Raw genomic sequence first — 27220 nt, forward strand, 5'->3', positions numbered from 1 at the left:
CTCTTACGTCAGTCTCGGTCCTGACAACGTAAGAGCGCGATTCCGTCAAAAGAACAGAGGTGGGCGGAGAGATAGGGGCGGGGAAATGGAAGCTCCAGACACCTGACGGGAACTGTAGTCCGTTTTGCCGGCAGACTCCTTTGGACAGAAAGGGCAAACGTGGCTGGGAAAACTACAACATCCAGCCAGCCACGCGACGTCGCCACGCCCCCCCGGCCATGGTGGAGACCACGCCCCCGTCCCTCCTCCTTCTCCTCCTCCTTCCAAGGTCCAGCGGAGGAAGATGGCGGAGCTGATATGGTGGAAGCTTTGGCTTTCGTTCTGAGAGAAGCGGTGCGGTGTCAAGCGGCAAGAGAGAAGGGGGAAAGAGAGACGTAGAAGGGAGTAAGAAGCAGGAGAAAAACATAAAAAAAACCCCAACCCCCCCAAATCAAGGGTCAGCATTCAAGATGGCCGCCTGCTCCCTTGCCCATTGACAGCCCCCAAGAGAAGGTCTTTGGTCAATATCAGTTCCTTGCTGTTCTCCAAGACCTCATTTTGACCTGGTTGACCATTCAGACCACGGCCATCATCAGGAAGTCAGAATCCAGCTCCTAGGATTGACCAAATCCCCTCCATTATATTCCCTCTGAGAGGTCCAATTCTACTTAAGAGTTTTCCCTGACCCTCTCAATCTGCTGTCCTGTTCTCCCTCATCCCTAAACTCCTTTTCCAAGATTCTCTTTTGGCACATTATTGCCCCCCCCGCCCCTGGCCTGAATAGCAGAGAGCTAGGACTCTGTCTCAAGGGGTCAGTCACACTTCTCAAATTGTTTTCCTCCACAGGATTGAGGCTGCCGGTTAGACTTGATAGCTCCTCTGAAGACTTTCCCAGTATCCCTTGATTTGGCCTGGTGAGCTACTCTAACCCAAGCAGCAACTTGCTTCCAAGGGCTCAGCAAAGTTGGCCTTGGTGAAGGTGCTAAGGTATACTTTGGGGACGGGAAGGGAAAGGGAGTCTTAGCTTATTTTTGGCCTAACCCAAACAAAGGGCTTATTTTTGTATTTCCCAACCCAGTTGGAAGTATCCTTGAGCTCTCAGTGTGGAGGAAATTCCTGCCTCAACTCTCACCACTCCCCACGACCCATATTTAGAAGATTGCCAGAGCTGTTCACTTGGTTGGAATCATTTTGTGAAAGCTCTTTTGCCTTTTTTGTTGTGTTAACCAGGACAGCAGGCTGAAGCTAACTGGACTTTCTCAGTCCACTGACCAGATACTCCTTGTTTCTTAGGAGAGGATTTTTTTTGACATTGAACAGTGTGAGGTTGGGGAGCTGTTTTTCCCGGCAAAAAAAGGGTGGCACAGTGACAGAGGGAGCTAGGGGAACACGGAGGGGGCACAATGAGAAGGAGTGGGAAAGGGACTGTCTGTTACCCTGCTGCTACTCATTTGGAATAGTCCCTCCATTTTGCCAACCCTCCCCACCGCATTATTTCTAGACCATCACTTTCCAAAGCTCCAAACTAAAGGTGGTCCATTGGAATTGTTGTCTGTGACTCTCGGTCTCCAGTGTACTCTTGTGCTTCTTCATCAGAACGGCCGACAGGTCTGTTCTCCGAGGACGGATGGCCAATGCCAAGGGGAGCGGGCAGCAGTGGCCCGAGGAGCAGGTCAACAGGGAGCACGGGCTGTACTCCCTCCACCGGATGTTCCAGATAGTGGGTGCCCAACTCACTCATCGCGATGTGCGGGTACTCTCCTTCCTCTTTGTTGACGTCATTGAGGACTATGAGCGCGGCATGATCCGCAGTGGACGGGACTTCTTCCTCGCCTTGGAGCGTCAGGGTCGCTGTGATGAGACCAACTTCCGGCAGGTGCTGCAGCTGTTACGCATCATCACCCGGCATGATCTCTTACCCTACGTCACACTCAAACGAAGGAAGACGGGTAAGAGCAGCTCATTATGAGGGTGCCATGTGTGGGGGTGCCAATCGCGGGTGTCAGCTGAGAGGGTACTAAACTTACATTGCATTCTCCTAGGGTCAGTGCTGGGGGCATGTGCACTGTCAGAGGGTCAGTACTGAGGGAGCGCCGCACTGTCAGAGGGTCAGTACTGAGGGAGCGCCGCACTGTCAGAGGGTCAGTACTGAGGGAGTGCCGCACTGTCAGAGGGTCAGTACTGAGGGAGCGCTGCACTGTCAGAGGGTCAGCACTGAGGGAGCGCCGCACTGCCGGAGCATTGGTGCTGCGGGAGCGTCGAGTTGACGGAGCGCTGTGCTGCTAGAGTGTCGGTGCCGGGGTGGGGGTGCCGCACCACCTCCCCTCCTCCATGCTGATCCGCTGGCAGCGCAACCCCCCCCCCCACCCCGGCGACTGCGCTCCTATAGCGGGGTGCCCCGACAACGCAGCGCACCTCAGTTACCGGGATCATGACTGTGCGCCCCCCCCCCCCGTCCCCCACTTGGTGCCCCAATGGCGCGGTGCCCCCTCGTGCTAATGCTGTGACAGTGCGGTGCCCCTGGGCGCCAGTGCCCCGATGGCATGGCGCACTCCCTGGTGCTGACACAGCGACTGCGCCGTGCCCCCCTTCCACGACGCTGTGCACCCCCCAATGCCCCAACAAGTGCAGTGTGCCCCCTGGTGCCGATGCCCTGACAAGCATGCAGCCCCCCCATCCCTGGACGACGAGCCACCCCCTCCCCCGTGTTGACGCCCCAACAAGCGTGGGGCACCCTTCGGTGCTGACTCGCCGCCGCGCTGTTGTGATGTTGGCGCCAAGGGGGCGTTGCACCATCTGGGTGCTGGGTCGGGAGGCCGCGCTGTCATGGTTCTGGTGCCCGAGGTGCACTGCGTTGTCAGTGCCCCGGCGCTGCGGGGGATACCATGCTGTCACTGCGCAGGCGCCAAGGGGGGTGGTGCACTGCCAGCGGGTCAGCATGGGGGAGGGAGGAGGCGGCGTACTGCTGATGGGTCAGTGCTGGGGGCGGCGCATTGCCGGCAGGTGAGTGCCGGGTTTTGGTGGGGTTGGGGGGGCGGTGGTGCGACACACTGCTGACGGGTTGATGCTGGGTTGGAGGGGGGCGGCACACTGCCAGCGCGTCAGTATGGTAGAGGGGGTGGCACACTGCCACAGGTCATTGTGAGCAAAAGAGGTACGTGTTCTCATTGGCAGAAAGGTAGGTTTGTTTGTTGGAGTGGGCTGAGATTACTGTTCAGAGAAGTTATGGAAATGGCTGAAGAAATTGCTAATTCAGGATCTCCTTTTCAAGGGAATATAAAACCAAGCTAATTCTCTCAATGGGTTGCAACATTGGTGGTGACTAACCCCTCTCTTTCTCAATAGTCTCCCCAGATCCAGTGGACAAATACCTGGAGGACACATCGGTAACCTACGTGATGCCACGGGCATTGGCAGCAACCAGAGGGGCAGAATACAGTAAATCAGGTATTTCCCAGGGCGCTGCTTCATACACTTCTGTTCCCCTTAAGTCTGACCCTCCAGTGGCAGCTACACAGGGTTTAGTAAAGCTCCCTCTACACTGTCACTCCAATCACTCCCAGGAGGGGTACTGCTACGGAGGGAGTGCCACACAGGTTTATTAGGCCGATTCTGAGGATGTAGGTCTATCATCTGAAGAGAACAAGTTGGTTAGGATTATTTTCATTCAGGTTTAGAAGAGCAACAGGTGATCTCATAAAATCTTTTTGATTTTTCTGAGAATAAAATTCTAAAAGATTTAGATGGGGTAGATTTATAAAGAATGTTCCCATTGGTGGGGAGTCATTGTTTTAGGATAAGAGCGAAATCTGTTCACCCAGACAATGGTGAATGTGTGGAATTTACTTCTACAAAATGTAGATGACGCCAAAACATTGTATAGTTTCAAGAAGGAATTAGAACATAGAACATTACAGTGCAATACAGGCCCTTCGGCCCTCGATGGTTTCACAATCGATGGTGCAACAATCTAAAGCCCATTGAACCTACACTATTCCAATATCATCTATATGTTTACTCTGTGTCTAACCCCGTGCTGTACCTGCGCAGGGCGTGTTTGATGAGAATGGTATAGAAGCACCTTTAAATGCCCTTAATGTTGGCGAATTCATTATTGTTGCAGGCAGGGCATTCCACGCCCTTACTGCTCTCTGAGTAAAGAACCTACTTCTGACACCTGTCCTATATCTATCACCCCTCAATTTAAAGCTATGACCCCTCATGCTAGCCACCTCCATCCGAGGAAAAAGGCTCTCACTGTCTGCCCTATCTAATCCTCTGATCATCTTATATGCCTCTATTAAGTCACTTCCTAACCTTCTTCACTGTAACGAAAACAGTCTTAAGTCCCTCAGCCTTTCCTCATAAGACCATCCCACCATACCAGGCAACATCCTGGTAAATCTCCTCTGTATCCTTTCCAATGCTTCCACATCCTTCCTGTAATGTGGTGACCAGAACTGTACACAATACTCTCAGTGCGGTTGCAACATGACCTCGTGGCTCCTAAACACAATCCCTCTACTAATAAAAGCTAACACACCGTATGCCTTCTTAACAACCCTATTAACCTGGGTACCAACTTTCAGGGATCCATGCACGTGGACACCAAGATCTCTCTGCTCATCCGCATTACCAACTATCTTACCATTAGCCCAGTACTCTGTATTCCTGTTACTCCTTCCAAAGTGAATCACTTTACACTTATCCGCATTAAATTTCATTTGACACCTCTCAATCCAGCTCTGCAACTTATCTGTGTCCCTCTGTAACCTGCAACATCCTTCCGCACTGTCCACAACTCCACCGACTTCAGTGTCATCTGAAAATTTACTAACCCATCTTTCCGGGCCATTTATAAAAATGACAAACAGCAGTGGCCCCAAAACAGATCCTTGTGGTACACCACGAGTAACTGAACATTTCCCATCAACCACCACCCTCTGTCTTCTTGCTTTTTGATCCAAACCGCTAAATCCCCCTCAATCTCATGCTTCTGTATCTTCTGCAACAGCTTACCATGGGGAACCTTATCAAATGCTTTACTTAAATCCATATACACCACATCAACTGTTTTACTCTCATCCACCTCTTTGGTCACCTTCTCAAAGAACTCAATAAGGTTTGAGAGGCAAGACCTACCCTTCACAAAACTGTGTTGACTGTCGTTACGAGGTTAGGTGTAACTTTTCGGGCTATGGAGATAAAGGTATAAGGGGAGAAGGCAGGATCAGATTATTGAATTTAATCAGCCATGATCATAATGAATGGTGGCACAGGTTCGAAGGGCCGAATGGCCTTCTCCTATTTTCTATTAATGTTTCTACACTGTCTGCATCAGTCACTCCCAAGGAAGGTACAGCAGGGATTTAATACAAGGTTATGCTCCCGCTTCACTGGTCCCATCAAACATTCCCATGGTAAACACTGTAAAGATCTCTTGGGGCAGGTACAGCATGGGGTTAGATATGGAGTAAAGCTCCCTCCCAAAGGGAGAATAAAGCTCCCTTTGTACAATCCTCTTCAAACACTCTCAGAACAGGCACAGCACATGGTTAGATACAGAGTAAAGCTCTCTCTGTACCCTTTAAACACTCACAGAACAAGTACAGCATGGGATTAGATGCAGAGTAACGTTCACTCTGCACTGTCCCCAAGAAACACGCCCAGGGTGTACAGCACTGGGTTAGGAACAGAGTAAAGCTCAATGGCTGCAGGATGTAATAGTTTGGGACCAGAATATTGAAGGATATGTGACTTCTTGGAAGGATAAGAAGCTGAGAGGAGTGGCTCTGATAATTAATGATGGTATTAATACATTGAAGAGGATAACCTAAGTTTCAGAAACAGGTTGTAAAGCAAGATTGAGATGAGAATTGATAAGGACACAAGATAATTTGTAGCAGTGGCAGCTGCCCCTTGTAGGCACATAGTAGGACAGAGTATAAATGAAGAGATAATGGGAGCTTGCCAGCAAGCTACTGCAAAAATCTGGAAATTTTAATCATTATATAGATTTGAAATATCAGAAGGACAGAGGTGGCCTAGATTAGGAATTTGCAGGATATTTTCAGGATAGTTTCTGTATGCAGCAAGTTCTGGAGCCAACCAGAATACAGGCTATACTGGACCTGGTATTATGCATTGAGAAAGGATTAACTGGTAACCTCACAGAGGAATTGGTAATGGGAAGTAGTGAGATGGAGGATGAGTTGAACAAGTATATTACATCTGTCTTCACTATAGAGGACACAAGTCAACTCCAGCAGTGATCATAATATGGTGAATTTTACATTCAATTTGATGGAAAGAAGAAGGGGTTCAAGACTAATACTTTAAACTTGAAAAGGGCATGAAAGCGGAGCTAGATAGAGGGAACTGCAAATGTGCTTGAGGGATAGATCACTCGAGGTTCAGATGCAGACATTTAAAGGGATATTTCAAAATACACACAATAGACACATTCCAGTAAAAAAGAAAAACTCCTAGGGGAAAGGCCCATCTTCTGCTGTTAACCAGAAAAATTAAAGATAGGATCAAAGTTAAGGAAAAAACATATATTTGTGCAAAAATGGATGGCAGTTTAAAAATTAGGAAAGAATATGAAGAACACAATAATGATAAAAAGGTTGCTGAGGAACAGAAAGCTAGAGTATGAGAAATATAAAGGGGAACAATAAGAGTTTCTATAAATATTTGAACAAAGCAAGCACTGGTCCTATATAAATGGCTTCTGAGGAATTGGTAATGGAAAGTAGGGAGTTGGAGGATGGTTGAACAGGTATACTGCATCCCTTTTCAATATAGACGATATAGGTAACATCCCAGAAATAGCTGTAAATCAGGAAATGAAATGGAAAGGAGGGAATAACTCAGAAAAATTACAATTAACAGGGAAGTGGTATTGAACAAATTGTTGGGGCCCTGGGCTGTCAAACCCCCTGGTCCGTCAAACCCCCTGGTCCAGATGGACTTCAACATAAGGCCATAAAAGAAGTGGCTCGTGAGATAGTTGATGCATTGATTTTAGTTTTCCAAAGTGTTCTGGATTCGGGAAAGGTTCCATTAGATTGGAATTTAGCCAATGTAATTCCTTTCTTTGAAAAGGGAGACATAAAACTGAAACTACAGGCCAGTTAGCCTAACATCTGTCATTGAAAAATATTAGAAGCCATTATTAAAGATGTTAGAGCAGGGCACTTGGAAAAAGTAAAGGCAATCAGGCAGTGTCGATGCATTTTGTAAAAGGGAAATCCTGCTCAATCAACTTATCGGCATTTTTTGAAAAAGTCGCGTGCTGTGGATAAAGGGGAACTGCTGGATGTAATGTCCTTAGATTACCAGAAGGCAGATGATAAGGTTCCACATCAAAGGTTATTTGCATGAAAATAAACTCAAAGTTTATGATGCTCAAAGCTGTGATGATGCTGTGCCTTTATGAAATGTATTTGTGTCACGTTTCTTGTACAGGATTTGTTTAAGCAGTCAGTTCTGTTCATCAGTGCCACGTCAGCTCTTGTTGATACTGCAGAAGCACAATTGCTCCCAATTGCTGGACTGTTTGTTTTAATCTGGGTTAATCCAGTTTGATTATTTTAGTGTACTCCTCTGGAGTTTTTCAGAGTAGGGTTGATTGATAGGAAAAAAATGTGAGTGGATGGGACTTACAAGGAAAAATCAAGTCAGTTGCTCCTTGGGATCTTAAGAGAGAGGTAGCTTTCTCTGAACCTTTTTCTGTCTCTGGATTTGAAGACTGGGTTCTGCCAGGAAATAAGCCCCTTTCTGTGGAGGCTGCTGTATGAGACTCAGAAGACAGGTGTCTTTATGTATCTGTCAAGAGTGGTTCAAAAGCTGGCAGTCTAGCATCCCTGTAAGCATTTTTTTATGTGCCAACTTGGTCTGAAGAGATAGTTATAACTTACATTGGAACTGCAGAGGTAGTTAGTTGTTGAGAGTTATATGTCGTATTTAGAGTATTTTTCAGTTTGTAAAGTTATGCTAGTTCTTTTTGTTATATTTTAACAGTGTTGTTAAATAAAGTTTATTTTAATAAAAGCTTCTTAGTGGGTCAATCGAATCATGCCTGGAGCAAAACACCATATGCTGACCCTAATGCCAAAATCAAACAAAGTTGGGGTCAAGGCTAACTTCCTAATATACTTGGACTTTCTGATCTGATCGCTGACAAGTGGGTAAAATGTTGGCATGGATTGAAAATTGGCTAGCTAGCAGGACAGAGTTGGCATAAATGGGTCTTTTTCTGGTTGGCAGTAAGTGACGAATGGTGTACCACAGATATCAGCGCTGGGGGCCTCAACATTTTATAATTTGTATAAATGATTTAGATGAAGGGGCTGAAGGTGTGGTTGCTAAATTTGCTGGTGAGACATAGGTAGGAAAGTGATTTGTGAGGAAGCTACAAAGGAACATAGGTTCAATAAGTGGGCAAAAATCTGGCAAATGGAGTATAATGTGGGAAAATGTGAGATTCTGAATTTTAGCATAAAGGAAAAAAAAGAAGCTTATTATCTAAATGGTAGATGATGAAGAGATGCAGAGCAATCCGAGTGCCCCAGTGCACGAATCAAAGCTTTGTATACAGGTACAGTAAATAATTAGGAAAGCTAATGGAATGTTATCATTTATTGCATAGGGAATTGATGACAAAAGTACAGAGGTTATGCTTCAGCTATATAGGGCATTGGTGAGACCATAGCTGGAGTCTACTGGTCTCCTTATTTAAGAAAAGATGCTAATGTGTTAGAAGCCTTTCAGAGAAGTTCACTAGACTAATACCAGGAATGGGCAGCTTGTCATATGAGGAAAGGTTGAGGAGTTTGGTTTGTATCCACTGGAGTTTCGAAGAATAAGATACAACTTGATCGAAGCTTTTAGGATCCCAAGGGATACTGACAGGGTGGATGTGGGAGTATCTAGAACCAGAAAATAACAGGTCATTCATTTAAACAGAAAGAAGTCTCACAACACCAGCTTAAAGTCCAACAGGTTTATTTGTAGCAAACTCCACAAGCTTTTGGAACACACTGCTCCTTCGTCGGGTGGGTGGGAATTCTGATCACAAACCGGGTACAAAGACCCAAACTCAATTTCGGTGAATAATGATTGGAATGTGAGTCTTTACAGCTAATCAATTCTTAAAGGTACAGACAGTGTGAGTGGAGAGAGCATTAAGCACAGGTTAAAAGGATGTGTTTTGTTTCCAGACAGGAAAGTTAGATTTTGCAAGTCCAGGCAAGTTGTGGGGGTTACAGGTATTGTGACATGAACTCAAGATCCCGGTTGAGGCCGTCGTCATGTGTGCGGAACTTGGCTATCAGTCTTTGCTCAGTGACTCTGCGCTGTCGCGTGTCGTGAAGGCTGCCTTGGAGAACGCTTACCCAAAGATCAGAGGCCGAATGCCTGTGACCGCTGAAGTGTTCGCCAACAGGAAAAGAACAGTCTTGCCTGGTGATTATCGAGCGGTGTTCATTCATCTATTGTCGTAGCGTCTGCATGGTCTCCCCAATGTACCATGCTTCGGGACATCCTTTCCTGCAGCATATTAGGTAGACAATATTGGCTGAGTTGCAAGAGTATGTACCGTGTACCTGGTGGATGGTATTCTCACATAAGATGATGGCATCCGTGTCTATGATCTGGCATGTCTTACAGAGGTAGCTGTGGCAGAGTTGTGTGATGTCGTGCTCACTCTTTTACTGAAGGCTGGGTAGTTTGCTGTGGGCAATGGTCTGCTTGAGGTTGTGCGGTTGTTTGAAGGCAAGCAGTGGGAGTGTGGGCATGGCCTTGTTGAAATGTTTGTCTTCATCAATGGCATGTTGAAGGCTCCGGAGAAGATGTCATAGCCTCTCCGGGGAAGTACTGGACAACGAAGGGAACTCAGTCCGCTGTGTTCCGTGTTTGTCTTCTGAGGAAGTCGGTGCAGTTTTTGGCTGTGGCGCGTGGAACTGTCGATCGTTGAGTCGAGCGTCATATCTTGTTCTTACGAGGCATCTTTCAGCGTAAGGAGGTGTCTGTTGCGATCCTCTCATCTGAGCAGATCCTGTGTATACGGAGGGCTTGTCCATAGGGGATGGCTTCTTTAATGTGTTTAGGGTGGAAGCTGGAGAAGTGGAGCATTTTGAGGTTATCCATGAGCTTGTGGTACAGTGAGGTGCTGAGGTGACTGTCCTTGATGGAGATGCACGTATCCAAGAATGTAACCGATTTCAGAGAGTAGTCCATGGTGAGTCCGATGGTGGGGTGGAAATGTTGATGTCGTTATATAGTTGTTTCAGTGATTGTTCACCATGAATCCAAAGGAAAAAAGTGTCATTTCTGTATCTAGTGTTTAGAATCAATTGAAGGTCCTGTGTGGTGAAGAAGACTTGTTCAAACCTGTGCATGAAGATGTTGGCATATTGAGGTGCAAATTTGGTCCCCATGGCTGTTCCGTGTGTCTGGATGAAGAACTGATTGTTGAAGGTGAAAACGTTGTGGTCCAGGATGAAGCGAATGAGTTGTAAAATTGGATCTGGAAATTGACAGTTGTCAGCATTGAGTACTGAGGCAGTTGCAGCAATGCCATCGTTGTGGGGGATGCTGGTGTAGAGTGCCGAGGAGTGCTCCTGGTTCAACTGTTCCACGTGTGCTGAGTTTTTGTAGGAAGTCCATAGTATCGCGACAAAAGCTGGGGGTTCTTTGTACAATGGGCTTCAGGATGCCTTTGACATAGCCGGAGAAGTTCTCACACAGGGTCCCATTGCCCGATATGATGGAACGGCCAGGTGTGTTTGCCTTGTGTGCCTTCGGGAGGCAGTAGAGATCTCCAACAGGGGGAGTACGTGGGATGAGAGCACGGAGGGTGCTCTGAAGGTCTGGATCAAGGTCTTGATCAGTCTGCTGAGTTGATGGGAATGTTTTTTGGTCGGATCTGTGGGTAACTGTCTGTAGTGTTTCCTGAGGAACACTACAACTGATGTTGTACACTAGATACATCGATGACATTTTCTTCCTTTGGCCTCATGGTGAACAATCACTGAAGCAACTATCTGATGACATCAACAAGTTCCATCCCACCATCAGACTCGCCGGAATCGGTTACATTCTTGGACACACACATCTCCATTAAGGACGGTCACCTCAGCACCTCACTGTACCACAAGCCCACAGATAACCTCACAATGCTCCACTTCTCCAGCTTCCACCCTAAACGTTAAAGAAGTCATCCCCTATGGACAAGCCCTCCGTATACACAGAATCTGCTCAGATGAGGAGGATCACCACAGGCACCTCCAGACGCTGAAAGATGCCCTGATAAGAATAAGATATGGAGCTTGACTCATCGATCAAAAGTTCCGATGTGCCACAGTGAAAAACCGCACCGACTGCTTCAGAAGACAAACACAGGACATGGTGGACAGAGTACCCTTCGTCGTCCAGTACTTCCCTGGAGTGGAGAAGCTACTACATCTCCTCTGGAGCCTTTAACGTGTCATTGATGAAGGTGAACATCTCGCCAAGACCATCCCCACACCCCCACTTCTTGCCTTCAAACGACCACACAACCTCATAGAACATAGAACATAGAACATAGAACATTACAGCGCAGAACAGGCCCTTCGGCCCACGATGTTGCGCCGACCAGTTACAAAAACAATGACCCACTAGCCTATACCAATCCCTTTTCGTCCATAAACCTATCCAGAGATCTCTTAAACGCCCCCAAACTAGACGCATTTACAACTGCAGCAGGCAGGGCATTCCAATCCCTCACCACCCGCTGGGTAAAGAACCTACCCCTGACATCCGTCCTGTAGCTACCCCCCCTTAATTTAAAGCCATGCCCCCTCGTGCTAGCTTTCTCCATCCGAGGAAAAAGGCTATCACTATCCACCCTATCTAAACCTCTAATCATCTTATATGTTTCAATAAGATCCCCTCTTAGCCGCCTTCTTTCCAACGAAAACAACCCTAGATCCCTCAGTCTCTCCTCATAGGACCTCCCCACCATACCAGGCAACATCCTAGTAAACCTCCTCTGCACCCTCTCCAACGCCTCCACATCCTTCTTGTAATGCGGGGACCAGAACTGCACACAGTACTCCAAGTGCGGCCGCACTAGAGTAGTGTACAGTTGCAACATTACACTGCGACTCCTAAATTCAATCCCCCTACCAATAAACGCCAAGACACCGTACGCCTTCTTGACAACCTTATCTACTTGATTCCCAACTTTCAGGGATCTATGTACACACACACCTAGATCCCTCTGTTCATCCACACTATTCAAAGTCCTCCCGTTAGCCCTATACTCGACACATCTGTTGCTCCTACCAAAGTGAATTACCTCACACTTCTCCGCATTAAATTCCATCCGCCACCTCTCGGCCCAGCTCTGCAACCTATCTAAGTCTCCCTGCAGACTATGACACCCTTCCTCACAATCTACCACACCTCCAACTTTGGTGTCATCAGCAAATTTACTAATCCACCCAACTATACCCTCATCCAGATCATTAATAAAAATTACAAACAACAGTGGCCCCAAAACAGATCCCTGAGGCACACCACTCGTAACTGCACTCCATGATGAATATTTACCATCCACCACCACCCTCTGTCTCCTATCTGATAGCCAATCTCAGACCATTGTCCGCAGCAAACTACCCAGCCTTCAGGAAAATAGTGACGACGACATCACGCAACCCTGCTACAGCAACCTCTAAGACGTGCCAGATCACCGACACGGATGCCATCATCTCACATGAGAACACCATCCACCAGGTGCACGGTACGTACTCTTGCAATGTGGCCAATATTGTCTATCTGATGCACTGCAGGAAAGAATGTCCCAAGGCGTGGTACATTTAGGAGACCATGCAGACGCTACAACAACGGATGAATGAACACCGCTCGACAATCACCAGGCAAGACTGTTCTCTTCCTGTTGGGGAACACTTCAGCGGTCACAGGCATTCGGCCTCTGATCTTCAGGTAAGCGTTCTCCAAGGCAGCCTTCACGGCACACAACAGCTCAGAGTCGCTGAGCAGAGACTGATAGCCAAGTTCTGCATACGTGAGGACGGCCTCAGCCGAGATCTTGGGTTCATGTCACACTATCTGTAACCCCCACGACTTGCCTGGACTTGCAAAATCTCATTAACTGTCCTATCTGGGAACAATACACATCTCTTTAACCTGTGCTTAATGCTCTCTCCACTCACATTGTCTGTACCTTTAAGCCTTGGTTAGCTGTAAAGACTCACATTCCAATCATTATGCATGTAAATTGAGTTTGTGTCTTTGTGCCCTGTTTGTGATCAGAACTCCCATCCACCTGACGAAGGGACAGCCTGTTCCGAATGTGGAGTTTGCTACAAATAAACCTGTTGGACTTTAAGTTGGTGTTATGAGACTTCTTTCTGTTTTTACCCCAATCCAACGCCGGCATCTCCAAATCATCACTCATTTAAGACAGAAATGATCATTTGTTTCTTTGAGTGTTGAGTTTCTGGAACACTTCCTCAAAAGGCAATGGAAGCAGAATCTTTAATATTTTGAAGGCAGAACTAGATAGGTTCTTTATTAACAAGGGGGTGAAAGGCTATCGGGGTTGGCAGGAGTGTGGAGTTGAAGTTACAATCAGATCAGCCATAAACATATAGAATGGCAGAGCAGGCTTGAGGGGACGAGTGGCCTACTGCTGATCCTAATTCATATGTACTATGTACACTGTTCCCATCAAACACTCTGAGGACAGGTACAGCACAGGGTTAGATACAAAATAAAGCTCTCTCTATACTGTGCTAGGATACAAGATCAGAAACCCCAATGTATGCTTTGTAGCCTGATTAGACTCCAACAGGTTTTCTATTTTGGCATCAGTGTGAGGATAATGTATTTCACTGCAGGTATGATCCTATTGACACACTGAAAAGCTTTTATCAAAACAAACTTTATTAAAGAATAGTTTAACTATAACAAATTAATTAGCTCAACATTTGAGTGATACTTGAGCGACACTTAAACTTGATGAAATATAATTCTTAACTGCTAACTTATTTATTAGTTTCAATTCAGCAGTATTCCTCTTATTGACTTAAACAGCACTTCAAAATCAGTTAACAACACATACACTTGCGTGTTTATACTTGTTAACAGTCCTAGAGTCTTTGAACACTCTGGAGAAAGAGTGACAGATAGACCCTTGTCTTCTGACAATCCCAATACATCCATTTTGCTGCTTTCAGGACCAGGCAGAATTACAAAATAGAGAAGAACTGCATGTGTTTTTCCTGCAAGCTTAACTCCGCCCATTTGCATGACTCTTCCTCTGTCAATCAAAACCTTATTCAAACTCAGGGGAAAACCAAAGTAAACAAAAACGCATTAACTCTAAAAGAAACACAACCTGAGATAAAATTGATTATTATCTGCAGTCTCGTCATGTGAACTGCCCGATGCCGACGTGTAAAACAACTGAATTTCAAACACAGCCTTCACAAGAAAATGAAAATATACATTTATTAAAGTTACAATATCGTAAGACCTCCCCCTTAAGTAATAAGCCAACTATATGAAAAGAATGGCTTCACTTTTCAAAATCTGTTTCACACTATTTTTACTGTATAATATTTATTAAATCTAAGCTTGCAAATATAACAGTAGTATAGCCCAGTTCAGTCTTTATTTCCCAACATTGAACATTCCTTTTTCTTTAATCAAAGTCATGATAAAGCATCTGCAACAATGCCCTCTCTTTCTGCTTATCTCAACACACTGCTATTGTTCAGCTGCTTCCTCTTTCTTTTCAGAGGCCTGCTTTAGTTCACGATCCTGCTTTGATTCCAAGTTCAATTTTGTTCTCATGATTATAACTTAGTTCTGGTAATGTCTTGAGAGCTGAGCAGGATCTGGAGGGTAAAATTTTACATGGAATACAAATAGGCACAAAGCATACTGGATTTGCTTTTAATTGCGTTTGCTTAGTCCAACCAGTTCTTTTAACTTTCAGTCCTGAAACGTCAAAACAACGCTATCTTTTTTAGAAGGTTGAACAGCTCCCTGACTTTGTCAAAGAGAACCTGTATCTTTTCACACATTCTCAACATCATGTGTGTTCAGGGTCATCCAGAAGGGTCACTTCATCTCTGTCCCCTTGTTAATTGGCCTTAATTTTGGCCAGGCAGGCCAACCCCACCCTCTATTCCAAAGTAAGATGGTCAAAGTTCTTCCCAGAGTCTCCGATTGTATATCTTTTTTGTTCCAGGGTAGTTTACCAATTCCTTTCTTTGTTCTGGATCTTCGTCATTTTTTGCATGTTCTTTGGGAAAGATATATGAAGCAGATTATCTTCTTTGGTGTAAGGATTTGTTGTAATTATGGTTTTAGGAATCATTATGGCAGTTATGCTGTTGCGCAAGCCAGCATAATTTACTCGAACAAGACTGTTTCTTTGGGTATCCATGCCTGTGCAAACCGTGTAGATTTATTATCCCAGCAGTACTTTTGGAGTAATGACATAGTTTCATCAAACAGTCTTAGTTTACATCATTGTTTCTCTCGTCTGTCTATAGTAGTAAAATATTGCTGCTCTTCAATCTCCAGATCTCACATGTCTGCTGATTTGATCTGCAGTTTATTTCTCTGCCTTCACCAATTTTACATCGAAGTATCTGCTCCGATCAGTATCTTTCTCAACTGAGATGTATAACTATCCACCACGCCTTCACAGTATTTGATCGAAACTTTCAGCTGCATCTCTGACCAAGCAAACATCAACTTCTTCTGAACCTGTGCCAACTTGAGTAGATTAAGTCTATGCAGATATTTCTTAATTGGAACAGTGTTTCCTACATCTATATCATGCACAATTATTTTAATACTTCCCAGTTGTTCCCATGAGACTAATAACTCTTTCAGGTCATATTGATTTTCCTCTGGAAGGTAACTCCATAAGTTATCCTAATTTCTGATTGCTTTCTCATTATCGAATCTAAATGGAAGAATGTCAGACAGTATCACCTGGACTTGTTTCTTCCCTCGAGTTGAAACAACTAACACACCCTCCTCTTACTTTTCTTCCTAATCAAAATACTGTTTGAACATATTCACAGTGACACGCTATGAGTTTTCCTTCTATCTGGCTTTCTTATTAAATAATTCACCTCACTCAATTTTCTTTTGGTTTCACTAAACCTTGCTTTTAATGGTTCACCTACCACTGGTTATAATACTAATGCTTTACCCCACTAACAAAACTATGATTATTTTGATTTTTATCCGCTTTTTTATCACGTGTTGTGCCACCTTTAAATGCTGTCTAGCTAACTCACCAGCCCTAGTTAATGTCTCCCTAAGGTCTTACACATAGTTGAACAGTGCAATTTCAGAACATTGATCAAGGAGAAATTGGTGAGTCAATTTAAATGGTCCTCTTACCTCATGACCAAAAATCAATGGACTGAATTTAGTTGATTCATTAGATGCATCCCTAATTGTGAATAGTACAAATGGAATTCCTTTATCCCAATCCTCTGGATAATCCTTACTATAGGCCTTCAACATGGTCTTTAAACTTTGCCACCATTTCAATGTCCCTGCCATTCTGGATGGTACGTAGTAGATTTAAATGACTTTCCCCCTAAACTATCCATAACTTCGCTGAATAACTTCAATGGAAAATTTCATCTTTGATCTGATTGTATTTGGTTTTAAAAAAAACCAAAGTAACTTCTCTACAATCCTCTTAGCTGTAATATTACATAATTGAATAGCCTGCAGAAATGCAGTAAGTAGACATACCCATTAAGGTCAACAAATGTTGATTCCCACTTTTCATTTTAGGGAAGTGTTCTACTCAATCAGTTAGGACCCTGGTAAAAAGATTTGCAGGTTAAGTTGATTGAAAAATTTGGTGTCTGGGGGACTAGCAGGGTGGATATGTGGCATTACGAGGATAGGGTCTGAGTGGGATTGTAGTCGGTGCAGACTCAATGGGCCAAATGGCCTCCTTTTGAACTGTAAGGATTCCGTGATTCTGTTTTGTGGAAAGGTTCCTTAAATGTCAGAATGGACATTAAGGCTGCTGGTTTTATCACTACTTCAGGTTTTCCTATTCCCTGATATGTGACATGTACGATAAAATTCTCCTCCACCTTTATGCAGACCGGGCCAATATAAATGTTTTTGTATTTTTGCTTGTGTTTTCCTTACTCCTATATGACCTCCAACTGGAACCTCAGGCACTACTCACAAGACCTCGCCTCTATAACCCATCGGTAATATCACTTGATCCATTTTTCATCTGCCTGAATATGTAAAGGTCCCCACTTCCATATTAAGACATCGTTTTTAATATAAAAATATTGCAATAGACACTTCTTCTGAGACTTCTGATGCAATTGCTTTATCTCTACCTCTTTCTCTTGGAAGTCTACCACCTTTCCTGAACTAAAGATATCCGCTTCATTCTCCACCTGTTCTTTCAAAAGAGAAAATGCTGGAATATCTCAGTAGGTCTGGCAGCATTTATAAGGAGAGAAAAGAGCTCATGTTTTAAGTCCAGATGACCCTTTGTCAAAACTAAAAGGCATAGAAAGCGGAAGATATTTATGCTTGGGGTGAGGGAATGAAAGATGAGTCAGAACCATAGAAACCAGGGGAAAAGACTGCTAATGACAGTCCATAGAGAGAATAAGGGGTGTGAATGGCCAAACGGCAGGGAAACTGAAATCAGAGGGTAAGCTGTAATAGATGAAGATGGGGGAAGGCAGGTGGGGAAGAAAGGGAGGAGAAAAGGTAAGGGACGGAGGATAAAGTTCTGCGAAAGAGTTGGGGGCGGGGGGAAGAAACATTAAGAAAGACAATAAAGAAATAAAAGGTAGAGAACAATAAAAATGTTTTAAATAAAATTGAAAACGAAGGAGTCAAGGTGAGGTTGAGCAAATCATCTGAAGTTGTTGAATTCTGTGTTGAGACCAGAAGGCTGTAAAGTGCCTGAAAGATGAGATGCTGTTCCTCCAGTTTGCGTTGAGCTTCACTGGAACATTGCAGCAAACCAAGGACGGACATGCGGGCATGGGAGCAGGATCGTGTGTTAAAATGGCAAGCAACACAGACCAAAGGTGCTCAGCAAAGCAATCACCCAGTCTATGCTTGGTGTCTCCGACACAGAAAACAACACACTGGGAGCAGCAAACGCAATAAACCAAATTGAAAGAGGTGCAAGTGAAATGCTACTTAACCTGGAATGAATGTTTTGGACCTTGGATGGTAAGCATGGAAGAGGTAAAAGGACAGGTGTTACTCCTTCTGCGATTGGCATGGGAAAGTGCCATGATTGACGGGAGAGGTGTTGGATACAGTGGAGGAGTGGATCAGGTTATCCCAGAGTGAACGGTCTCTGCGAAGTATAGACAGAGTCACTGGGTGGGAGGCTGGTTTGCATGATGGACTGGGCTTCATTCACAACCCTTTAGTTTCTTGCGGTCTTGGGCAGAGCAGGAGTCATACCAACCTGTGATACCATCAGAAAGAATGCTTTCTATGGTGCAACTGTAAAAGTTGGTGAGAGTCGTAGCTGGCATGCCAAACTTTTTAGTCTTCTGAGAAAGTAGAGGCATTGTTGTTCTTTCTTAACTATAGTGTCGCATGGGGAACCAGGGCAGATTGTTGGTGATCTGGACACGCAAAAACATCAAGCACTCCACCATTTCTAATTCGTCCCCATTGATGTAGACGGGCTACGCTTCCTAAAGTTGATGACGATCTCCTTTGTTTTGTCGACATTGAGGGAGAGATTACTGCTGTCATACCAGTTCATTCTCTCTATGGACTGTCACTAGCAGACTTTTCCCCTGGTTTCTGTGGTGCCGGATCTCAAACAATGACGAGACCAGAGTACAGGAATGAGATATTCATCAGCGAACTTGAAAATCGAATTGGAGGGGAATTTGGCCACACAGTCATAGGTGTATAAGGAGTATAGTAGGAGGCTGAGAACACAGCCTTGTGGGGCACTGGTGTTGAGGATGAATGTGAAGAAAGTGTTCTTGCCTATTCTTACTGATTGTGGTCTAAAAAGTTAGAAAGCTCAGGATCTAGTTGCAGAGGAAGGAGCTGAGGCCTAGGCCATAGAGGCTGGAGATGAGTTTCATAGGCACTGTTCTAAAATGAAGGAGAACACTGCATTTCCTTGCAAGCTTGGCTAGAACCATCGTGGAGAAACATATAGTCTCTGCAGTGCAGAAATAGGCCATCCGGCCCCACAAGTCTGTACCTAACCTATACACCTTGGGGCATTAAAGGGCAATTTAGCATGGCCAATCCACTTAACCTGCATGTTTTTGAACTATGGGAGACAACTGGAGCACCCGGAGGAAATCCATACAGACATGGGAGAACGAGCAAACTGCAACCAATAGTCCCAAGGCTGGAATTGAATCCATGTTCCTGGTGCTGAGAGGCAGTAGTGTTAACCAATGTACCAACCATTCGCATGACCCTGCCTATGTTCATCAACCAAATCAAAACCCTACTCTGAAACTCTAGGAGGAAAAGAAAATTAAACAAAAATGCATTAACTCAGATTAAAACAAACACATCCCGAGCTTGATTCAATCATTAGCCTGAATTCTCAGCATGTGAGCTGCCAGGTTCAGACAAATCGGCACGGTATTAAACGGAGCGGGATTTTAAGCATACCCCTACATGTAAAGTACATATGATAAAGTATATTTGTAAAAGGCACAGTATCGTCAGAACTGTCGGAACAGGTACAGCATGGGGTTAGATACAGAGTAAATCTTCCTCTACAGTACAGCATAGAGTTATGTCCTGAGCAGTGCTCTGTCTGATGTCTCTCATTCATGTTTCTGCAGACTCCCCCCACCGTTTGTTATGTTGTGCACCCACAGCACGGCAGCCCCTCCGACAGAGAATGTTTCGGGGCAGAGCCTCAACACACAGTCGGGGCAAAAGGAAGAAATCAGCCACCATGGAGCCAAACGAGAAGCAAACATGTGGTGAGTGTGTGAGGGGAGAGCGCGAGCACGGGCATGACAGCGTGCCGGAGGCTATGAGCAGGTGCCCGCCTGAGGTGAGCACGGGCTGGAGGCTTTGTGCACAAGCACGGCTGGTTGAGTAAGGGCCCAGCTGGGGTGAGTGAGGGCTGGAAGCTGCGTATGCATGCGAACATGGGCTCAAAACTGTTTTCGCAGGTCTGGCTGGGGTGAATGCTGGCTGGAGGCTGTGTGTGCATGTGCCTGGCTCGGGTGAATGCGGGCTGTGTGCCCACGGGCCTGGCTGGGGTAAACATGGGCTGGAAGCTGTGTGTGTGGGCTAGTTTGTGTGAGCTCCCAGCACAGAATGAGTCTATCATCTGTGCAGCCGGTCTCAGTGAAATCGCCTGCAATACCTTCTCTTGTTGCTCGTGCATCTTTCCCTCTGTTATTCCCAACTATCTATCCTGGGTTCCCTCCTCTTTCCCATTGATGTGCTGCCCCTCAGCACCATCATCCCAAGGCATTGCTTTAGTTTTCACATATACACTGACCCTCCCCGGCTCCACCTGACCAACTCTCCCGACAATTGCCACCGTTACTAACCAACCAGACTAATTATTCGGCATTTAGTACCGGATGAACAAAAATATTCTAATAAATATCAGGAGGGGAAAGCCATTATCTACAGTCATGGCCCCAGATTCCGTTCCCTCACTACCAACCCACACTTCTCCCAGGACATCTCTGCAGCGTTCCTCAGAGTTGTGTCCTGGGTCCAACCACCTTCAGTAGCTCCATCAATGACCATCCTCCCACCATAAGAGATAAGCGATTCTATAGATACTGAAGCAGTTCAAATCGATATGAGCTTGAATGTTTTCCAGGGTCTTGTTGCATAAGTGACAAGTAGCGCTTGTGCCACTCAGGTAGCAGGGAGGACGTAACCACCTTCCCTTGACACTCAATGGCATTGCAATCATTTATCTCCCACGAGCAACATCCTGGGGGTTACCATTGACCAGAAACTGAACTGGACCCAGCGATATAAATACTGGAGCTTTCAGAGCAGGTCAGAGGCTGGGAACCCTGCAGTGAGTAATTCACCTCCTGACTCCCCAAAGGCTGTCCACCATCAACAAAGCACCGTCTGGAGTGTGATGAAATTCTCTCCATTTGCTTGGATGAGTGTAGCTCCAACAACAACGCAAGAAGCTTGACACCATCTGAGTCAAAGCAGCCCCACTTGATCAACACTCCTTCCACAAACATTCACTCCCTCCACCACTGACACACAGTGGCAAGATGCACTGCAGCCATTTACTGAAGTTCCTTAGGCAACACCTTCCAAATGTATGACCACTTCCATCTAGAAGGACAAGAGCAGCAGATACCTGGGAACACCAGCACCTGAAGGTTCCCCTCCAAGTCACTCACCATCCTGACTTGAAAATACGTCACAGTTCCTTCACTGTCGCTGGGTCAAAATACTGGAGCTCCCTCCCTAACAGCACTGTGGGTGTGCCTACATTTCAGGAACTGCAGCGGTTCAAGAGGCAACAGCTCACTATCCTGTTCTCATGGGGCAATTAAGGGTGGGTAATAAATGCTGTTCCAGCCAGTGTAAAAGGATATAGTAAGCTGTCTGTGGTTTGAACAGATTGCTTGTTGCTTTGGTGTCGTATTTGACCCTGAGATGACCATCCGCCCACATACGAAATGGGAGCAGCAGTCGGCCATTCAGCCCATTGAGGCTGCTGCATCGTTCAATTAGACCATGACTGATCTGTTTCTGTTGAGTTCCACATTCCCATCTACTCCCCAAAACCTTTGATTCCCTTGCGTATCAAGAATCTATCTACTTCTGCCATAAAATATTTAATGATCCTTCTTTTCACTGTCTTCTGAGGGGAGAGTTCCAATGTCGCATAATCCTCTGAGAGAAAAAACGTTCTCCTCATCTCTGTCCTAAAAGAACAACCCTTAATTTTAAACCAGTGCTTCCTAGTTCTGGAATCGCCCACAAATGAGGCTGTGTGTGCACGTGGGCCCGACAGGGGTGAGCACAACCTGGAGGCTCTGTGCGTGTGTCCAGCTGGGGTGAGTGCGGGGTCCGGACTGGGGTGAGTGCGGGCTGTGTGTGCGGGGGCTGGGCTGGGGTGAATGCAGGCTGGAGGCTGTATGTGCGTGGCCCCGGTTGGGATGAGCTCCGACTGGAGGCCGTGTGCCCACGGGCCTGGCTGGCTGGGGTAAGCGCGGGCTGGAAGCTGTGTGTGTGGGCTAGTTTGTGTGAGCTCCCAGCACAGAATGAGCCTATCATCTGTGCCGTCGGTCTCACTGAAATCGCCTGCAATACCTTCTCTTGTTGCTCGTGCATCTTTCCCTCTGTTATTCCCAACTATCTATCCTGGGTTCCCTCCTCTTTCCCATTGATGTGCTGCCCCTCAGCACCATCATCCCAAGGCACTGATTTAGTTTTCACATGTATACTGACCCTCCCCAGTTCCACCTCACCAATTCGCCCGTCAGCTGCCACCATTACTAACCAACCAGACTGATTATTCAGCATTTTGTACTGGATGAACAAAAATATTCTATTAAGTATCAGGAAGGAAAAAGCTATTACCTACAGTCATGGCCCCAGACTCCTTTCTCTTGTTACTGACCCCATGCTTCTCCCAGGACATCACTGCAGCGTTTCTCAGAGTTGTGTCCTGTGTCCGACCACCTTCAGTTGCTCCATCAATAACCATCCTCCCATCATAAGAGATAAGCGATTCTTCAGATACTGAAGCAGTTCAAATCGATATCAGCTTGAATGTTTTCCAGGGTCTTGTTGCACGGGTGACAAGTAGCGTTTGTGCCACTCAAGTAGCAGGCAATGACTATCTTCAAGAAGGGAGGACCTAACCACCTACCCTTGACACTCAATGGCATTGCAATCACTTATCCCCCAAGATCAACATCCTGGGGGTTACCATGGACCAGAAACTGAACTGGAGCACCCATATAAATATTGAGCCTTCAAGAGTAGATCAGAGGCTGGAATCCTGCATTGTTAATTCACCTCCTGACTCCCCAAAGCCTGTCCACCATCTACAAAGCACAGTCTGGAGTGTGATGGAATTCTCTCCATTTGCCTGGATGGGTGCAGCTCCAACAACAACTCAAGAAGCTCAACACCATCCAGGTCAAAGCAGCCCCACTTGATCAACACTCCTTCCACAAACATTCACTCCTTCCACCACTGACACACAGTGGCAGCTGTGTGTATCAAACTCTACAAGGTGCACTGCAGCCATTCACCAAGTTTCCTAGATAGCATTTTCCAAATGCACAACCGCTTTCATTTAGAAGAACAAGAGCAGCAGAAACGTGGGAACACCAGCATCTGAAGGTTCCCCTGCAAGTCACTCACCATCCTGACTTGGAAATATGTCACCATTCCTTCACTGTCACTGGGTCAAAATCCTGGAACTCCCTCCCTAACAGCACTGTGGGTGTGCCTACACCTCAGGAACTGCAACAGTTCAAGAAGGCAGCAGCTCACCATCACCTTCTTATGGGGCAATTAGGGATGGGCAATAAATGCTCTTCTAGCCAGTGACGGCCACATCCTGTAAAAGGATATAGTAAACTGTGGTTTGATCACATTGCTTGTTGCTTTGGTGTCATATTTGACCCTGAGATGACCATCCGCCCACATACGAAATGGGAGCAGCAGTCGGCCATTCAGCCCATTGAGGCTGCTTCATCGTTCAATTAGATCATGACTGATCTGTTTCCATTGACTTCCACATTCCCATCTACTCCCCAAAACCTTTGATTCCCTTGCGTATCAAGAATCTATCTACTTCTGCCTCAAAATATTTAACGATCCTTCTTTTCACTATCTTCTGAGGGGAGAGTTCCAACGTCGCATAATCCTTTGAGAGAAAAAACATTCTCCTCATCTCTGTCTTAAGAGAATAACCCCTAATTTTAAACCAGTGCTTCCTAGTTCTGGACTCATCTTGTCGATACCATTCGGGATCTTTATAAATTTCAATCGTCACCCCTCACTCTTCTGAATTGCAGCAGAAACAATGCCCACCTGTCCAATCTTTTCTCAAAGGAGAACCCCCTCATTCCAGATATCAATCTAGGAAATCTCCTCTGAACCATCTCCAATGCATTTACAACCCTTACCTTTATGTTCATAAAGGATAGCATTCCAATAAACACATACTTGTGTTTGCTCCTCAGTATCATCACCTGATTCCCAACCAGCCTCAGCTCATCGTACAAGCCTCAGCCACCCCCTGACTCCACTACTCCAATCCACTCTTGCTGGACTCCTGCAATCTCTCCTTGCCATCATTCAGTTTATACAAAACTATTCTGCCCAAGTATCTGAACCACCACCACCACCACCACCCTCTATCTCGGTAACATTTTCATCAAGAAGGAAATGTAATTGTTTCTGAACCGAGGGCCTTGAATCTTGCTAAAGGTGACTTTGATGATATGAAGTGCAAGTTTGCTGTGATAGATTGGGAGACGTTACTTAAAGGGATGATGGTGGATAGGCAATAGCAAACACTGTAGGAGCGCTTGGGGGAAGTGCAACAGCTGTTTATTCATGTCTGGGGTAAAAGGTGGCCAAACCATGGCTTATGAGGGAAATTAGAGTTAGTATTAGAGCCAAGGAAGAGGCATACAAATTGGCCAAGAGAAAACAGATCTGAGGATTGGAAGCAGTGTGCAATTCAGCAAAGTAGGACCAAGGGACCCATTAAGAAGGGGAAAATAAAGCATGAAGTAAGTTTGCAGGGAATATAAAAACTAACTGTAAAAGTGTCTATAGGTATGTAAAGAGAAAAAGATCGATGAAGACAAATGTCAAAAACAGAAGAGAAAGAAATGGCTGCCCAATCAAATATGTACTTTGGTTGTACCTTCACAATGGACGACGCAAATAACATAATCAGAAATATTGAGGGAACACAGATTTTAGTGAGAGGGAAGAACCGAAGGAAATCAGTATTGGAGAAATGGTGTTGGGGAAATTCATGGGATTGCGGGCTGATAAATCCCCAGGGCCAGTTAACCTAAATCCCAGAATAGTTGAGGAGTGGCCCGAGAAATTGTAGCTGCACTGGTGTCATCTTCCAAGATTCTGTGGTATGTTGGCGTTCATAGTAAGAGGATAGGAGTACAGGAGCTGGAATGTTTTGTTGCAATTGTATAGGGCCTTTGTGAAGCTACATCTGGAGTATTGAGTGCAGTTTTGGTGTCCTTGCTGTAGAAGGAGTGCGGCAAAGGTTTTACGAGGTGGATTATTGGGATGGCAGGACTAACGTATGAGGAGAGGCTAAAGCGATTACCTGCCCCTGCCCCCCCCCCCGTCCACTCCTCATGATTTCGTCCGTCCACCCCTCGTCATCCTGCAACCCCTTTCCATCTCTGCCTTTCTTGTTCTCTCCTTGTTTGCCACCTACTCTCTCTCCACCTGCCTCCTTTGGGACCCTCCTAAACTTGACCCTCTTTCTCTCTGCCTGCTCCTCCCACCAGATATCCGCCTGCGGGTGCGTGCCGAGTACTGTCAGCATGAGACGGCGCTGGAAGGGAACGTCTTCTCCAACAAGCCGGATCCCCTGGAGCGTCAGTTCGAACGTTTTTCCCAGGCCAACACAATCCTGAAATCCCGGGACCTGGGTTCTATCATCTGTGACATCAAGTTCTCCGAGCTGACCTACCTCGATGCCTTCTGGCGGGACTATATCAATGGCTCACTGCTCGAGGCCCTCAAAGGCGTCTTCATCACCGACTCTCTGAAGCAGGCGGTGGGTCACGAGGCCATTAAGCTGCTGGTGAATGTGGATGAGGACGATTACGCAGCCGGACGTCAGAGGCTGCTGCAGAACCTGATGCTGCAACACGCGCCCTGAGAGACTCAGCCCCTCCCCCCATGCCCTGAGAGACTCAGCCCCTCCCCCTGCGCCTTGAGAGACAGTCCTTCCCCCCGTCCCCTGAGAGTCAGTCCCTCCCCCTCCACACCCTGAGAGACCCAGCCCCTCCCCCTCCAGACCCTGAGAGAGACTCAGCCCCTCCCCCTCCACACCCTGAGAGAGACTCAGCCCCTCCCCCTCTGCACCCTGAGAGACTCAGCCCCTCCCCCTCTGCACCCTGAGAGACTCAGCCCCTCCCCCTCCGCACCCTGAGAGAGACTCAGCCCCTCCCCCTCCGCACCCTGAGAGACTCAGCCCCTCCCCTCCGCACCCTGAGAGACTCAGCCCCTCCCCCTCCGCACCCTGAGAGGGACTCAGCCCCTCCCCCTGCGCCTTGAGAGACCCAGCCCCTCCCCCTCCGCACCCTGAGACCCAGCCCCTCCCCCTCCACACCCTGAGAGAGACTCAGCCCCTCCCCCTCCGCATCCTGAGAGACTCAGCCCCTCCCCCTCTGCACCCTGAGAGACTCAGCCCCTCCCCCTCTGCACCCTGAGAGAGACTCAGCCCCTCCCCCTCCGCACCCTGAGAGAGACTCAGCCCCTCCCCCTCCGCACCCTGAGAGACTCAGCCCCTCCCCCTCCGCACCCTGAGAGAGACTCAGCCCCTCCGCCTCCGCACCCTGAGAGAGACTCAGCCCCTCCCCCTGCGCCTTGAGAGACTCAGCCCCTCCCCCTCCGCACCCTGAGAGAGACTCGGCCCGTCTCCCTTGGTGCCCTGAGGGTCAGTTCCCTGTACTTCTGCACTCCTTCCCTTGGAACCTGGAGAATTTCCCTCTCTCTCCCTCTCTGTCCTGAGGGATTTGGCATGAGCCTCTGCCAATCTGACCTCTTCCTGATACATCAATTTAACCCACATGTTTTCCTCTTCATCCCCAGCCCAGCCAAACACACATTCCTATCTCATCCCCTACCCTGAACTGTCTCTCTGACTCTGAGGAATCTTCCCCTCTCCCACTAACTCTGACACACAGAGCCTCTCTTTCCGCCTCTCTCTGTCTCTCTCTCTGTCTGTGTCTCTCTCTCTCTCTCTCTGTCTGTCTGTCTCTCTCTCTCTGTCTGTCTGTCTCTCTCTCTCTGTCTGCCTCTCTCTCTCTCTCTCTCTCTGTCTGCCTCTCTCTCTCTCTCTCTGTCTGCCTCGCTCTCTCTCTCTCTGCCTCTCTCTCTCTCTGTCTGCCTCTCTCTCTCTCTCTGTCTGCCTCTCTCTCTCTCTCTGTCTGCCTCTCTCTCTCTCTCTCTGTCTGCCTCTCTCTCT

General features: G+C 46.6%; 1 protein-coding gene across 1 annotated transcript; it reads left to right on the forward strand.

Moving 5' to 3' along the window:
* The first annotated feature begins 266 nt into the window (after positions 1 to 266).
* On the forward strand, positions 267 to 25956 carry dedd (death effector domain containing). Its single transcript, XM_080183940.1, has 4 exons — positions 267 to 1928; positions 3325 to 3426; positions 19860 to 20003; positions 25533 to 25956. Exons 1-4 carry the CDS (start codon positions 1607 to 1609, stop codon positions 25907 to 25909), a joined length of 945 nt encoding a protein of 314 aa, XP_080040066.1. The 5' UTR covers positions 267 to 1606; the 3' UTR covers positions 25910 to 25956.
* The last annotated feature ends 1264 nt before the right edge of the window (positions 25957 to 27220 follow it).

The sequence above is a fragment of the Carcharhinus amblyrhynchos genome, unplaced genomic scaffold (assembly GCF_965287045.1).
Source record: "Carcharhinus amblyrhynchos unplaced genomic scaffold, sCarAmb.v2.hapA scaffold_483, whole genome shotgun sequence".
Taxonomy (NCBI): Eukaryota; Metazoa; Chordata; class Chondrichthyes; order Carcharhiniformes; family Carcharhinidae; genus Carcharhinus; species Carcharhinus amblyrhynchos.